The sequence below is a fragment of the Asparagus officinalis genome, chromosome 9, assembly GCF_001876935.1.
Source record: "Asparagus officinalis chromosome 9, Aspof.V1, whole genome shotgun sequence".
NCBI lineage: Eukaryota > Viridiplantae > Streptophyta > Magnoliopsida > Asparagales > Asparagaceae > Asparagus > Asparagus officinalis.
In genome coordinates, this window is record NC_033802.1 from 4,447,783 (window position 1) to 4,462,758 (window position 14,976).

A 14,976-nucleotide genomic window follows, 5' to 3' on the forward strand; every position below is an offset into this window, starting at 1 on the left:
TAAGGTCTTCCTTCTCGGATGATGATAGGTCTTCAGCTATAAAGATAGGCTTGGGGTCAGACTCATTTCCCATGTTGACCTGGATCACCTTATCTTCAGTGGGTGGTTCGCGTTGTTCGAAACGCATATCCCACAGGATGTTAAGACGTTTGATCCAAGGATCGTTAGTCGACTCAATTAACTCTTCGTCACCCCCTGCATCTTCATCAGGGTGACTAGTTGAAACCATGTTCACAGTCAAACCTTTAAAGAAAGGTCCGACACTGACGTCGGATTCCCAGGAAGAGGTTCCGGACGAATGATCTTGACGCAGATAATTACTGATCTCATTTTCTGAGGCAGAGGGAGTTGTGACATAACCTAAACCTCTTCCGGTTTTATTGTAATAATCCTGAGGTTTTCCTTCAGGGGCTAGAGACATTCGGACTGGGGTTCGCCTGCCCTTCCCGAAGTTTAAACCCTGCTTTTCATTAAAATTATACCCCATTCGTTTCATTAAGCATATAGAATTGGGTTCGTGATAATGGAATTGGGGAACTCCGTCGTCTTCCTCTGAACTTCCTCGTTTGAGTTGTTCGGGTTTGACTTTACCAAAACAGATCGGCTTCTGCCCTTTCCTTTTGGATGGGACTTTGAAGAAAGCCTTCTGTGCGTCTTCTGCTTCCTCATCTGAAGCGAAGAATGATTTGATTGGCAACGTAAGCGATGCCTCCGTGCAAAGTGCGTGCCATGGGTTGGTACCTGCATTAGGATCAGACTCTATTGATTTATTTTTAGAGGACACATCAGGCAAGTACTCCAAAAGAAAATCTTCATTAATGCACCATTCGCCCTCACTCGGTACATTATTATTACTCTCATCCTGACCCATTACATCTAAGTTCAGTTCCCATGGACAATCTTCCTCAGGATCTGGTTCGACATCTGCTTCATTGCCACTGTCAACATCTTGAGATTCTAAGTAGAAAACAGAGTCAGTGTGGAAGTTCTCCACTCCTCGGAAAGGGTATTTTTCCGCAATCAAGGTTCGAACTTCACCCTCGTCATTGGCGTACTTCATGACCTGATGCAAGGTAGATGGGACAATGCGGTTTGCATGTATCCATGGTCGTCCTAGCAAAAGATTATAGGACGTGTCCGCATCTATGATGTAGCATGCGACCTCAGACTTGAGATCTCCAATCTGGCATCTGAGCTTGATTTTCCCCAAGGGTCGAGTACTGTTTGCATTGAACCCGAAGATGGTGGTTTGGGTAGTGTGCAACCTGTGCATAGGGATTCCTAAGACCTGCATGACCCTATAAGGCATGATGCTGAGCGCGGAGCCCGGGTCAACTTGGACACGACTGATTTCGGAAGATCCGATATACCCTGTGTAGTACAACGGTCTGTCGTGTTGGTGTTTGACCTGCATGTCTTCTTGAGTAAATGATATGCAGGGTAAACTTCTCGATGCTTGCAGACATTGTCGACAAGTTTGATCTTCAGAAGCTTCGGGAATTGGAGTGACTTGGGTGATGAAGCTCTCTGTATTCTTCAATGCCTCAATGAGAGCTTCCTTGGTGGTTTTGGACAACCTCAGGAGCTCGTATAGAGTAATCCTGGCCGGTATGTTGGCCAGTTGCGCCATGACATTGAATTGGAATGGATTGCTCGACTCCCCGTGTTCCTGGTGGAGATTCCTGTTGAACCGGAGTTCTTTTAGTTTCCCCTTATCAGCTGGCTTCTTCGGGACAGAACCTCCAGCGTCTTGGGGCTGTTCCTCGACTTAGGGCAATCCTCTCTTCCTCTGAATCTGTGAGGGTCTTGAGGTGATCATCATTCTCAGTGATGGAGGGGCTAATCGTGTTGGAAGACTTAGCCTTGCCTCCTTTCTTCTTGGACGAGGTATTCGTCCACTGCTGGTCTCCCACTAGATCAGGATGAACCCACATGACTTCTCCTTTCGAGGTGGTAAGGGGTATCAACCCCTTGTCCCTCTGACGCCACTGGAGGGAAGTCACCGAACTGGACTGCTATCATGTTGGTGGATACAGTCTTTTGCTCAGGTTTTAGAGTAAGCACTTTGGCGTCCACCAAATTCTGGAGGATGTCCTTAAAGATGTAACATCTTTTGGTAGGATGCCCTAGGAACCTGAACTGGACTGCTATCATGTTGGTAGAGACAGTCTTCTGTTCGGGTTTCAGAGTAAGCACTTTAGCGTCCACCAAATTCTGGAGGATGTCCTTAAAGATGTAACATCTTTTGGTAGGATGCCCTAGGAACCTGTGATAGCGGCAGTAATTAGGGTCATCTACCTTCCCTGCCTCCTCTGGCTTCCTAATTTCAGGAAGCTGTAACTTGTTGTTCTTCCGCAGTAGCTGGAATAAAGTGTCCACATGTTCTTCCTTGAAGGAATACTGTTTGGGCACTTTTTGCTTATTGGGAGCTTTGCCTTGATTCGTGGGCGGTGGTACCCGAGAGTAGTCGGCTGCTAGGGTCTCTTTTCCCTTAGACCGCTGAGCGTTGTTCTGGTTGCGTTGCTGTTGCTGTTGCTGTTTGGGCTTTGGAGCTTCTTCAGCTCTCACCCGAGCTTGGGTTGTGCAGCTTCCTCGGCTTTCACCCGAGCTACGATCTCTTCAGCTTGTTCTCCTTGCGAAACAAGTTGTCTCCAGGAGCGACACTCTGCTACCCCCATCTGGGCAAGGAGCTGAGTCTGCAGGTTGTGCCTGCAAGTTTCAACCAGGGTTGACTGAGTCATACCTGAGGGGCATCGCAATGCCATGCTGCGGAATCTCTCCACGTAGGCCTTGATTGATTCGCCTTTCCTCTGTTTGGTAGCGAGAAGAGTCGGGACCGAAACTTCTGTATCGTCCTCGAAGAACCTGGCCAGGAAAAGCCTTTCTAAATCTACCCATTTCTGAATAGATCCAGCAGGCAGTTTCATAAACCATTCAAATGCCACTCCTTTAAGAGTGCCAATGAACAATCGCGTCAAGATGGCATCGTTCGCCACCACATCTCGAACGGTTGCAAAGTTGGAGCTTTGAACTTTGGTGGGTATGGAGCTATATCCCACTCAGCAGGATAAGGCCTCACCACTCCTTCTTCACGGAGCTCACTTCTGTTGGCGATTGCATTGAGGCGAGCTTCCAGTTCATCCATTTTAGTGGATTGAGGATGCAATTCTTTTTCCACCTCTTTCTCACCTTCGGAAGAGGATTCCAGGTTGTGAGTCTCACGATCCGAATGTTCGGTCGCTTTCTGTTTTCCTTTGGAGGTTGTCCTCCGGGAAGATTCAGGTTTGTGGCCTTTTTCAGCAATAAGTTGGGCCATCATATCCTTTAATTGGAGAAGTGTCTCCTGCTGTGCCTGGAGTATGAGTTGATGGTGACCTCAGGATATTCGATTTCAGAGGTCTTCTTTTTGTGACGACGCTGTCGTTTAGCAGGTCTAGCGACATTCGTCAACCTATTAAACACCGATTGCCTAGGCGTCGGTGAGCAACAGCTGCATTCGGAGAGGACAGCAGATATGAGCCGCTCACATTGGCATGAATGAGCCACTTGCTGTGTTGGCCTTCCTCTTGACAGCAATTCACGCAAGTCGGAGACCTGGGGAAGATTTTGTGAAGGTGGGGATGGAACCCCCTGCCCTTGGATGGGTTGGACATGAATCTTAAATCCATGCTGTCCTTTTTGAACCTGACGGACCGTGTCATGTTCTTGAGAAGAAACACGAGAGTCGCGTTTTGGTTTATAAACACGAGGCCGAGGCCTGTGTTTGATTGATGGACTAGATCCTTGTGGATCTTGTCCTGATTGAACGCACACTTGTGGTGTGCGTTTTGATGTTGAAACAGACCCCTGCGGGTCTTGTTTTGGTTGAACGCACACTTGAGGTGTGCGTTTTGAAACAAACCCCTGAGGGTCGTTCTTTGTTTGAACGCACACTTGTGATGTGCGTTTGGTTGATGACCCAGACCCCTGAGGATCGGGTTTTGATTTAACGCACACTTTTGATGTGCGTTTGGTTGATGACCCAGACCTCTGAGGATCGGGTTTTGATTGAACGCACGCCTGTGGCGTGCGTTTGGATGATTGAACAGACCCCTGAGGGTCTTGTTTTGGATGAACGCACCCTTGAGGTGTGCGTTTGGTTGTTTGAACAGACCCTTGAGGGTCTTGTTCTGACTGAACGCACGGCGTGCGTTTGAATGATTAAACGTGCTTTTGGAAGCCACGTTTTGGGACGCACTCTTGAGGTGTGCGTCTATGTTGAACAACGCGCCACTGAGGGTCGCGTTTGAGTTGAATAACCCGAGGCTCATAGTCGGGTTCATTGCCATGAAGTGTGCGTTCTGTAGCAGAAACGCACAGTTCGGGCACAGGCTCAGAAACGCAGTCTTTGCGTTGGGCAGTAGCTCGGCCAAATCGCAAGTATGCTCACCGTAAGGATCTTCTCCTTCGTCGAGCAGCATTTTTCTTGGCCTGTTTCAAGGCCTTGGCCGCAGCATCGTCGGCGTTGGTCGGGTTTTCCTCCGACATAGGTCTCTTTTGACCTATTATTTGCCGTAGAGATACGGGGGAGGAATCTTCAACTCGCAGAGCGGTAGTGATACGGGGGAGGAATCTTCAACCCGCAGAGCGAGTTTAAGGTCTTGGCCAAAGGAGAGGGCTTTCTTTGGCATCTCAGCAGTAGTGTTGACCTCCTTAGAGGTCTTGTGGGTATCACGCCTAGCTTTAGGACTAAGCGATCCAGAGGAGAGGGCCTCCTCATACTTGGCTTGGTCGAACTCTACGACGAGAGTTTCGACAGTGGTTCCAGTAAGGTGAACGTCGGATTGCGCCACCACTTCCTCGTCAGAGAAGCTAGTCCCCAGCGGAGTCGCCATCTTTTGTTTGTTGGAAATTTGTTGCAAAAAGACAATGAAAGAAAAATTCGAACTTGTATTTCTCTCAAACTCAGTTACAATTTGGATTCCGATTACAAAAGAGAGGAAAACGAATTTGGTTTTCCCCTTTGTTTAAAACTGGGTTCTTCTTGGTAGCGATGGAGTGCCTCCTTCGATTGATCTCGTCGAACTTGCTCTCCGTTGACGATCCGACCGTCCTTCTTCACTGGAACAATTGAAGCGTTTGATGACTTCGGTTTAGAACTCTTGACGAGTGTAAAGAACTCTGAACGAGTTAAGAACTCTGACAAGAGTTGTTGAAAACCGACTGTTTGGTTTGATGAGATTAAACTCAGAATGAGTTAAAACTCTGTAACAGAGTTGTTGGAACCGAAGATTCGGTTAATTGCCAAGTGGACTAGGTTGTTGATGAAGGGATCCCTGGTTAATTGCCAAGTGGACTAGGTTGTTGATGAAGGGATCCCTCGGGATTCGATTAACTGATCGTTGATTAGTTCTTTGATTTCCAGGAGATCTTCTTCTTCGTGAAACTGCTGAGATTTGATGACCTTAGACGGTTTTGATATCAGAAAATCGATCAACCGACCAACCGATCAACCCCTTACTCAGTTGAGTAAGTTGGTTATTTATAGGGTGATGTGGGGTGTAACCAACCCCTATTTCCGCTCCTAAGTGGGCGAAGATCCCTCAGAACGTGGGATAACGGTTTTGAGGCCGTTCGACTTGCGTTTGAACAAGTCAAAACGCCTCAGTTGGCGTTCTGGGCTTTAACTCTGCGTCCAAGACTTGAGACGCAGAGTTAAATCTCTGTTAGAGATTTGAGACGCACAGGTCGTTTGCGTTCTGGAATTGGAAACGCACTGGTCGCTGGTGCGTTGGAGTTCAACTCTGCGTCCAGAGTTTGGGACACACAGTTGAGCCTGTTGAAGAACGCATGTTATGTGTGCGTTTAGTGCTTTAACTCTGCGTTACAGAGTTCAATGTTTGTTGAGGAACGCACAGATTGTGTGTGTTTTAGATTTGAGAAACGCGGGAGTGAATTTCTGCGTTTGAGAGAGGTTGTTGACTTGTAACCTTGTCCATTATAACATTGCAAAGGCTATTGCTTATTGATCTTTGCCTGTTATAGGATATGAGAGTCGTCAGATTGTAACTCTCACTGTTGGTTGTGAAGGCTACTGAACAGACTTTTCATTAACTGTCAGAAGTGTCGTCAAATTGTAACTCTTCTCGATCTGTGTGAAAGCCTCCTATTTGCCGCTTTCGATTGTCGACCCGAAAGCTATTTGATTGTAGCTTTCGTTGTGAGAGCTTGACGGGAATCAACATCCATAGTGTTTTGAAGATGAATATTTGCCCACAGCTCTCTACCAAGCAACTCACCAACTAAGTCCAACCTTTTATTTCTGAAATCATTACACTGCTCATCAGCATCTCCAATAGTTGCTAATAATACTATTCATGCTGTTGTCGCAGCCATCAAGATCAATCATCTCAGAGATGAGGCCGTGTTTATAGCGGTTGCAGAGTTGAGGATGCAGTGATTATAAAGTCATTTGATTGTAACTTCCATTATCAGGGCTTGATAGGGATTAGCTATCCATTGTGATTTTTAGACAGCCTACAGGGACTCAAGCCAATTTTGATCCAAATGGTGAAGATTATGATTCTAATTTCTTTGGAGATGTTTAGAGGCAGTAATTTAGAAGTTTAGGATATTTATATATTTTTTAAGATTTGTTATGGTGTTAGGATTATGTGGAATTTCATATTGTCAAACTATTTTTCATTGAGTAGGTGGATCTTGGGATTATGTCATGTTTTTTTAAGATTTGGAAAGTATTTTTAGGATCAATTTCATTTCAATTTAATGGATGAAGTTTCTATTATATGTATCATCCTAACAAATGATTCTTGTATGTTGTGTAGGTCAGAGTAGTGCAATATTATGTTTTTCTTCTATTTTTCAATAGTTTGGTGATTAACGATTAGCATACATATCAACATTTTTTAATTGATTGCTACTTTGTTATCAGTCCCATTGTGTGCTAATAATAGAGTGCTTTATTTATTTCCTATGCACATAAGTTTCATGTAAATTGATTATATTTTATTGGTTACATTATTTAATAGGATGGAGGAAGCTCAAAATTTGCCCATTTTATATTTTCATCATGAAGACTTGATGATAATCTTTTGATTCGTGTAATCGAATTAGTTGCTGAGGCTGCAGATCTCATCACAAAGGTATATATCAGGATGTCTATCACAGGAGTTCATAACAAATACGCTTAATTTTCAAAGTCCTCGATGTGGTATTACAGATCTTGGTCTCATATACTTACAGTCCAAGATGAATAATCATCCACAAGATTTTCGTAGAATTTACCGCATGTACCCAGATTGCTTCATGAAGTTATGCAATATCTTGATAGATGTAGGGTCAAAAAGTTAAAGTTGGATTGATTCTCTTGTTTTAAGAAAACTGGGTTCGATCACTTGATACGAAACCCTTACAATCACTCACACTCTCTCTCGATTACAGATGAAGAGAAGATTAATTCAACTCCTCCTTGTTTAACATTGGTTCTTGGTGGCGAAAGGATGCTTCCCCCGATGCTCGAGTCGAGATTGTTTCTCGTTGACGATCAGAACAAGATTGCTGGAGCTTCTGACGTTCGTTAGCCGGTTAGAATCGAAGTTTGAACTCCGGATCTATACGCAGAAACTCTGATCTTCGATGCTTCTTGAAGTCCAAGTCGAAAATCTCCAGCCCTTTCCTCTATAGCCATCCATGGCTAAGATCACGGGTAGAGGGGCGTAACTACCTCCTTCAATTCAGCGCACGTCGTAACGTGCTCCCGAAGATTAGCCCACGTGGCTAACTGAGTCTTCGGAGCCGTTACAGCTAAATCTCTCGTGGACAACGAACCTTGTCTTTAATTGAAATGAGGTCCGTTATGTAAGACGAGACTTGATACTCAGCGAGGTTCGTCTTACAAAGTATACTTTGCAGTACATAGGCTTCTTCTGACGATTTTTGTCTTCACTGACTTCATCTGATGAATTTCATCTTTGCCAATGAACTTCGTCTTCGATAGCTGGGTCCAACTGTGTAGTAAACCTGGTGACTTTCCCTCAGACGAACCACGTCTTCGCTGACGAGCTTCAAGTCAGACGATGAGCTTTATCTTCACTGATGAACCTCATCTTTCGAAGATGAATGTCGAACATCGTTTCCAATGACAAGTTTCATTGTTTGTTGTTGAGTTTTACTGCTCGGCGACCTGCGTTCTCGAGGTTGATTTTCACTAAACGATGAGCCTCGTCTCTGTTTGAGACGAGGTTCGTCTTCCTGACCATCCTTCTCATATTTTGAAATTTGGCATTTTTTAATGCCTACAATAGAACGGGGCCATATACAAGACACATACCACATTAGTGTTGAGGAGATGATTGCTATTTTTCTTCTCACGGTTAGTCAAAATCAACGATACTCTGTTGCAACTGATCGATTTGATCGTTCAAAATGGACCATCAGTGTATGTTTCAATAAAGCATTACAGGCCTTGGTATCTTTAGCATCATGCTTGATGGAATCACCCCTTACTGATCCACCTGATAAGGTTAAATCAGAATCTTGCTTTTGGCCTTATTTCAATGTAATTATTATTGCTTTAGATTTTACACACACAGAGACACACACATGTGCACACATGCGTCCACGGCCTACACACATCACTTGAGATGGTCTGACACATTGATTATTCAGGACTGTATCGGTGCAATAGATGAGACTCATATACCGTGCATGGTGTATAACAGAGATCAGACGCCCTATCGAAATAGATATGGTTTTCTCTCTCTGAACGTCTTGGCAGCTTGCACATTTGATCTCAAATTCATTTATGTCTTAGCTGGGTGTGAGGGTTCTGCTAATGATGCAAGAGTCTTGAAGGATGCAATGAGTAGACCTTATGGACTTCTGCTTCCACAGAGTAATAATCCTTACATAGTATTCTATCAATTAAAGAATATTTTTTAGTTTTATAATATTTTTTCTCATTCATGTTATTATTCTTGTTTGCAGATAAATTTTATCTAGTTGACTGCGGCTATCCAAATAAGCTACAATTTCTTGCTCCATACCGAGGTCAAAGGTACCATCTTTTAGAGTTAGGCCCTGCTAATAATCGACAACGACCACGAAATTCAAAAGAAGTTTTTAACCATCGGCATGCGTCTCTTAGAAATTGTGTCGAGCGCATCTTTGGAGTTTTTAAGTCTAGATTCATTATTTTCAAGAGCCAACCTCCAGGTTTTTCGTATGCCACACAAATAAAGATGTTCGTTGCATGCGTAGGATTGCATAACTTTTTAAGATTGGAGAATACGAATGATGACTTCGACATTTATGATCTTCCACTAGAATCTCCACGAAATGTTGCTGATACATATGATAACTCCGATGAAGAAGATGAGTTACAGACTCAACAGACTCAACGAGCAGATGCGTGAGCTTGGAGAAATTCTATGGCAGAGGTCATGTGGGATGATGGGAATCGAGTCACTCTAGGAATTTAGATTTTTATTTAGTTGTAAAATATTTTATTATTTGAGATGAATAGTGATGCTTTATTGCATTATATTTTATAGTTATTATTAGAGTAATCAATTGCTTATCAATCTTATATTATTTTTAATATACAATTATTAACAATAATAATTTATACCCGCCGTTAACCCCACCAAATTATCCTATCAAATTATCCCCTTCATAATATTATCCATCATTATCCCACCAAATTATTCAACTTCAAGAATTATCCATTGTTGTTCCACTAAATTATCCCAGTGTTAAAAAATTATCCCACTTTACCAATTATCTCAGTTCTACTATATATAGAGGCTACTGATGCGGCATAATTATGTACCAAAATTGCAAGTACACAATTGATCAAGTTATAGTATAAAAAGTTATCGATCCCACGAGGAAGGTGATTTTAAGAGATTATTAGAATTGGTTCTTATGTTGTGTGCGTGACAAAATAGAATTAAAGAATAAATGTGAGAGTTATGATGAGTGAGAGTGATTGTTTTGAATATGTGCAAGTAACAATAAATTGAATTTTAGCGAAGAGAAGTAAGAATCAAAGAATAGAATAAAAAGCAAGAAAGAGAAAAATCAAGAAAATAAAAGATGGAAGGTTCAATTAAAGATATGAGAAATCTAGAATTAAATCCACTAGCTAATCTTAATTATTAAATACAAACTATTCTCTTTTTGTCATATTTCAATTTAGATTTATTAAGCATAGATTATCAAACCATTCAAGGAAAGTATAACCTATCAAATTATCATCTAAGTCAAAATTACAATTCACGATAAGAACAACAACAAGATAGTAATCCTAGAATTCAAAAGCATAATCTATCAAACAATTTAAGATAAGCATAGATTATCAAATTCTTCTTCTACCAATTAGTTTTCTAGTTGATTATCCTAAACATGAATATTTTAAGTGCAAGAGAATAATTCATACAATATAAAGGAAATTAGACTAGTTTCATATAATTCTAAGATTCCTACAAGAATTAATTTTACATCTTAAGAAATAAAAACAAGAAGAAAAAGAACTAATTACAAAAATAAAAAGAAAAGAAAAATCTCTAAACTATGAACAAGAAATAAATCTAATTACAAAGAATTAAAATCTAAACTACAAAATAAATTACAAAAATTAAATGCGAGAAAATAAATCTACTCTACAAATTAAAGTGCAAAAAGAAATAAAAAGACAAGAAAATAAATCTACACTACAAAAAGAAATAAAAAGACAAGAAAATAAATCTACACTACAAGCATGAATGTAAATCTAACTAATAAACAATAATAAATGTAAATCTAACTAATAAACAATAATAAAGAAATTACTAAAAAGAAATAAAAGAGAAAAATAAAAAAATTGTAAACCTTCAAACTTTTTTTCATCTCCATCATCATCATCCAACAAAGAGAAGAAGATTTGAAGTGGAGAATTTTTTTTTATTAATTGTAACAAAAGTTATAAATTTGAAAGTTCTTCTCAATTAAGAGTAACCCTCCTCTCCAAATGGAGTTATAAAATTTTTCACACCTCTAACCCCTCACTCTCTACCCCTATTTATAGTAAACATCAGTGAATAAGAGCCCTTGAATTGAAATCTTATCCAAAAACAACAAATTTAAGCCTTTGGATTGTAACTGCCTGGTCGATGGTATCGATGTTAACATCGATAGGCGTATCGATGCTGGCATCGATGTGGGGTCCTCTCCAATGTGATGTTCACAGCTGCTCTTGTATTTGGGCTTGGGATTTTGGACTTTGGCATTTTTTCTTCTTGGCTTTGGCTTTGGCATTTTTTTCTTCTTTTTAGCTTTGGACTTTTCTTCATTAAATCAAGGGGCCTTTGTTGAGAGATGGAATTTTTGGGATTTATTCTTTATTAACCTGCATTTAAAGATAAAAACAATTATTAGTGGCATATTTATTCATATAAAATAGATAATAAGGGTATAAAATTAAAATAAAATATTATTATCAAATACCCTCACACCTAAACTTTTGCTAGTCCTTTAGCAAGGAAATAAAAAGAAAATCCTAACTCACTTTCGCAGGAATCGCAGTTGTATTTAGCGCATACAACAAGCATTTAAACTCCTAGGTTACCCTAGTAGACTAGTTGTAGTCTCGTGAGGGTTCGTAGTGAATATACCCACAAAATTCGGTCAACTTGCCAAGTTAAAGAAGTCAGTAAATAACTAATTTTCTTTGATATATTTATACATCTTAATTTAAGCTAGTTAATACTCAAGAAAGTTTTTTTTATATATAACTCCAAGGTAAATTTCCTAGAAAATCTTCTCATTATAGCAATACAAAACCAAGTCAAATCTTAGAAATTTAATTTAAAAATTTTGAAAAAAACATGCTAACTCTTTGTTTTAAATAACTTTCAAGTCTCTTGATCAAAAATTATTTTTCAAGACCATATATACAAAATAACAATATATATATAAAATGGTTAGTGTTATGTATATATATTTTTCACTCTTTAATTCTTGGTGACTCAAATCCATCTTGTTCTCTCCCAAAAATCGGCCTCACCCTCGTACGAAGTCCGCCGCCGACGGGAGATCAATACGGCGTCGACCGCCGCCGACGAAGATCCGTCGAACTTCGCCGGGTCTCGTGCTCGAGCCTCAGCCCCCACCCCCGACGAGATCTCGTGCTCGAGCCGTCGAACTTCGCCGGGTCTCTCTGCAGGATCTCTAGTTCGCTCTCTCTCCCAGATCTCGTGCTCTCGTCGTGCCGTCGAACTTCCTCGAGCTGCCGACCCGACGAGATCTCGTGCCCAACTCTCGCCGCCGACGGGATCAGAACTTCACGATCTCCCTCAAGCCCCAAAACACGGCATCCGACGCTGCAGGTAAAGATCTCCATCAATAATTGTTCAAATCCTTTGATTGTGTAGAAATTATAGGAATTTATGTGTAGAAATTATAGGAATTTATGTCAAATTGATGATAATAATTCATATCAAATTATAGGAATTTATGTCAAATTTATTTGCTTCAGTTGTCGTTAAATTATTTGACATATTCCCCTCCGTTTTTTGTATTTTACTTCCGAAATTATAGGAATTTATGTCAAATTGCTGATAATAATTCATATCAAATTGAGAGCTATGAGTCTATGTTGGTGAAGACTAGCAGGACAATGGCAATTATTTGCTTCAGTTGTCGTTTTATTTGACATATTCCCCTTCGTTTTTTTGTATTTTACTTCCATAACTTGCATATATTTTGTTTCCTTCACTCTGCAGTCCGCATGACGTTTGGATAGAACTGGTGACTTTTGTTGTGTATTTGACTTGTAACTTCGTTTTTGTGTATTTGACATGTAACTTCGTTTTTATATAGGTCAATTACAATTTTTTTGAGAAATGGAAAACTTGAATGACGATAGTTCGATATATACTCCTCAAGTATCAGATGAGTTAAGGCCAAAAAAGGGGCAAGAATTTGACACAATTGATGATGTTGTGACATTCTACAATACTTATGCAAAAACAGCTGGGTTTAGTGTAAGGGCTTGGACTACTCAGAAAGAGCCGGGAAGTGGTGCAATAAAAAGGAAGGAGTATGTTTGTTTTAAACAAGGAAAATCTTCAAGAATCGCGGATGTTGAAAATAAAAGACGTCGAGGAAGCTTAGCAGAGGATTGTCATGCCAAAATTGCAGTTTTAAAATCAAACTCCGGAAAATACATTGTTACTGTTTTTAATAAGGAGCACAGCCACCCTCTATCAACGCCATCGAAGGTTCATCTTTTAAGGTCCCACCGTAACGTTTCAGCCGCAACAAAGTCTTTAAGTAAACAGTTCTCCATGGCGAATATACCTCAGCATCAACAATTTAGTTTTCTTGGAGTACAATCTGGAGGTATAGAAAATATTGGGTGCACTCAAAGAGATTTGTATAATCATGAAAGGGATATACATGCTGATATGAAGGGGCATGATGGTGAAATGTTTTATAATTATTTAAAATTGGAACAAGGAAAGAATTCCTCGTTTACTTTTCAAATTGAGGCTGATGAGGAACAAAAGATTACTCGTTGTTTTTGGTCTGATGCAACTTTAAGGCGGGCTTACAGTTTTTTCGGTGATGTTGTAATCTTTGATACCACTTATAACACTAATCGATATGGCCTAATATTTGCACCAATAATGGGGGTTAACAATCACGGTTAGACAATTCTTTTTTGCTTGTGGATTTTTAAATCATGAGAGCGTTGATGATTTTGTATGGTTATTTAATCAGTTTTTGGCAAGTATGCCTGGTGGTGCCCCGAAGATGATTATTACCGATCAAGATCCAGCTATGACTAAGGCATTCCCTCTTGTTCTTCCAAATACTTTTCACAGGTAATATAGTTTGTATACATTGTCTTTCTTTCAAATAATATTTATATACATTGTCTATTTTTTTAACACTTTAGAAATTTCTTTTGACAGGTATTGTAGTTGGCATATATTAATAAAGTTTTCTGAGAAAATTGATGCAGTGAAGTATAGTATTTATAAGAGTGAGTTTTCGGCTTGCATTTGGAAATCGGAGACTCATGAAGAATTTGATTTACAATGGAAAAGTCTGATTAAGAAGAGTGGGTTAGAAGAAAACAAATGGTTGCAAGACCAATATGAACTTCGGTCAAGATGGATTCCAGCATATGTTAATCACGTATTCTCAGCTGACATGTCAAGTAGTCAACGAGCAGAAAGTGGACATGCATTTTTCAAGAAATTTGTTTCGAAGAATAATTCATTAGTGGATTTCATGATTCAGTTTGATAGGGGAGTAGTGCGCCAACGTCACGAGGAGTTGATGGCCGATCACAAAGATGTAATTGAGAAACCTAAACTTAGAATAAATCATGACTTTTTGGAGCAAATGGTTGATATTTACACGAATGAGATGTATTACAAGTTTGAGGCTGAAGTGTGTGACAGCTTTAACTACAAGTTGCAATGTGTTAGGGAAACTGACAATCACTATGTGTATCAAATTCAAAGAAAGAAGCTTGTAGCAAGTAAAGTCCGCGAAATCGTTTATGACAAGGACTTGGATTTGGTTTCTTGTAGTTGTAAAAAGTTCGAAAGCGCCGGAATCCCATGTACGCACATTATCTCATATATGATGAAGTTTGATGCTGAAATATTGCCCGATAAATACATCTTAAAGAGGTGGACTAAGTCTGCAAAATCAGGGACAGTGATTGATAATAAAGGCATGCAGATAACCTCTGACAATTCTTATCTTTTATTGCGGAGTCAATTTATCCAATCATCTTTGGATTTAGTTGACAAGTCCCTCGTATGTGAAGAAACAAGGACGATGTTTACCGATGGTTTGCGTAGCATTAATGAGCAAATAAGTCAATTTCTTAGTAGCCATATGATAGGTGATGGTGATGTTACTAGTGCGCATGGTTCTTGCACTTTTCAAAATAGTTTCAATGAACCCAATCAAGTGTGA

General features: G+C 40.1%; 1 protein-coding gene across 1 annotated transcript; it reads left to right on the forward strand.

The window, feature by feature from the left end:
* On the forward strand, positions 12,882-14,976 carry LOC109824217 (protein FAR1-RELATED SEQUENCE 5-like). The gene is made up of 3 exons (XM_020390754.1): positions 12,882-13,610; positions 13,762-13,865; positions 13,956-14,976. The coding sequence occupies exons 1-3, from the start codon at positions 12,882-12,884 to the stop codon at positions 14,974-14,976; spliced, it is 1,854 nt and encodes a 617-aa protein (XP_020246343.1).

What these genes read in the sequence shown, in the direction of transcription:
- LOC109824217 (XM_020390754.1), top strand. Translation starts at nt 12,882, where the DNA reads ATGGAAAACTTGAATGACGATAGTTCGATATATACTCCTCAAGTATCA. An exon ending in ACAGTTTTTTCGGTGATGTT is followed by an intron (nt 13,611 to 13,761) that starts GTAATCTTTGAT and finishes TTATTTAATCAG; the next exon opens with TTTTTGGCAAGTATGCCTGG. An exon ending in CTTCCAAATACTTTTCACAG is followed by an intron (nt 13,866 to 13,955) that starts GTAATATAGTTT and finishes TTCTTTTGACAG; the next exon opens with GTATTGTAGTTGGCATATAT.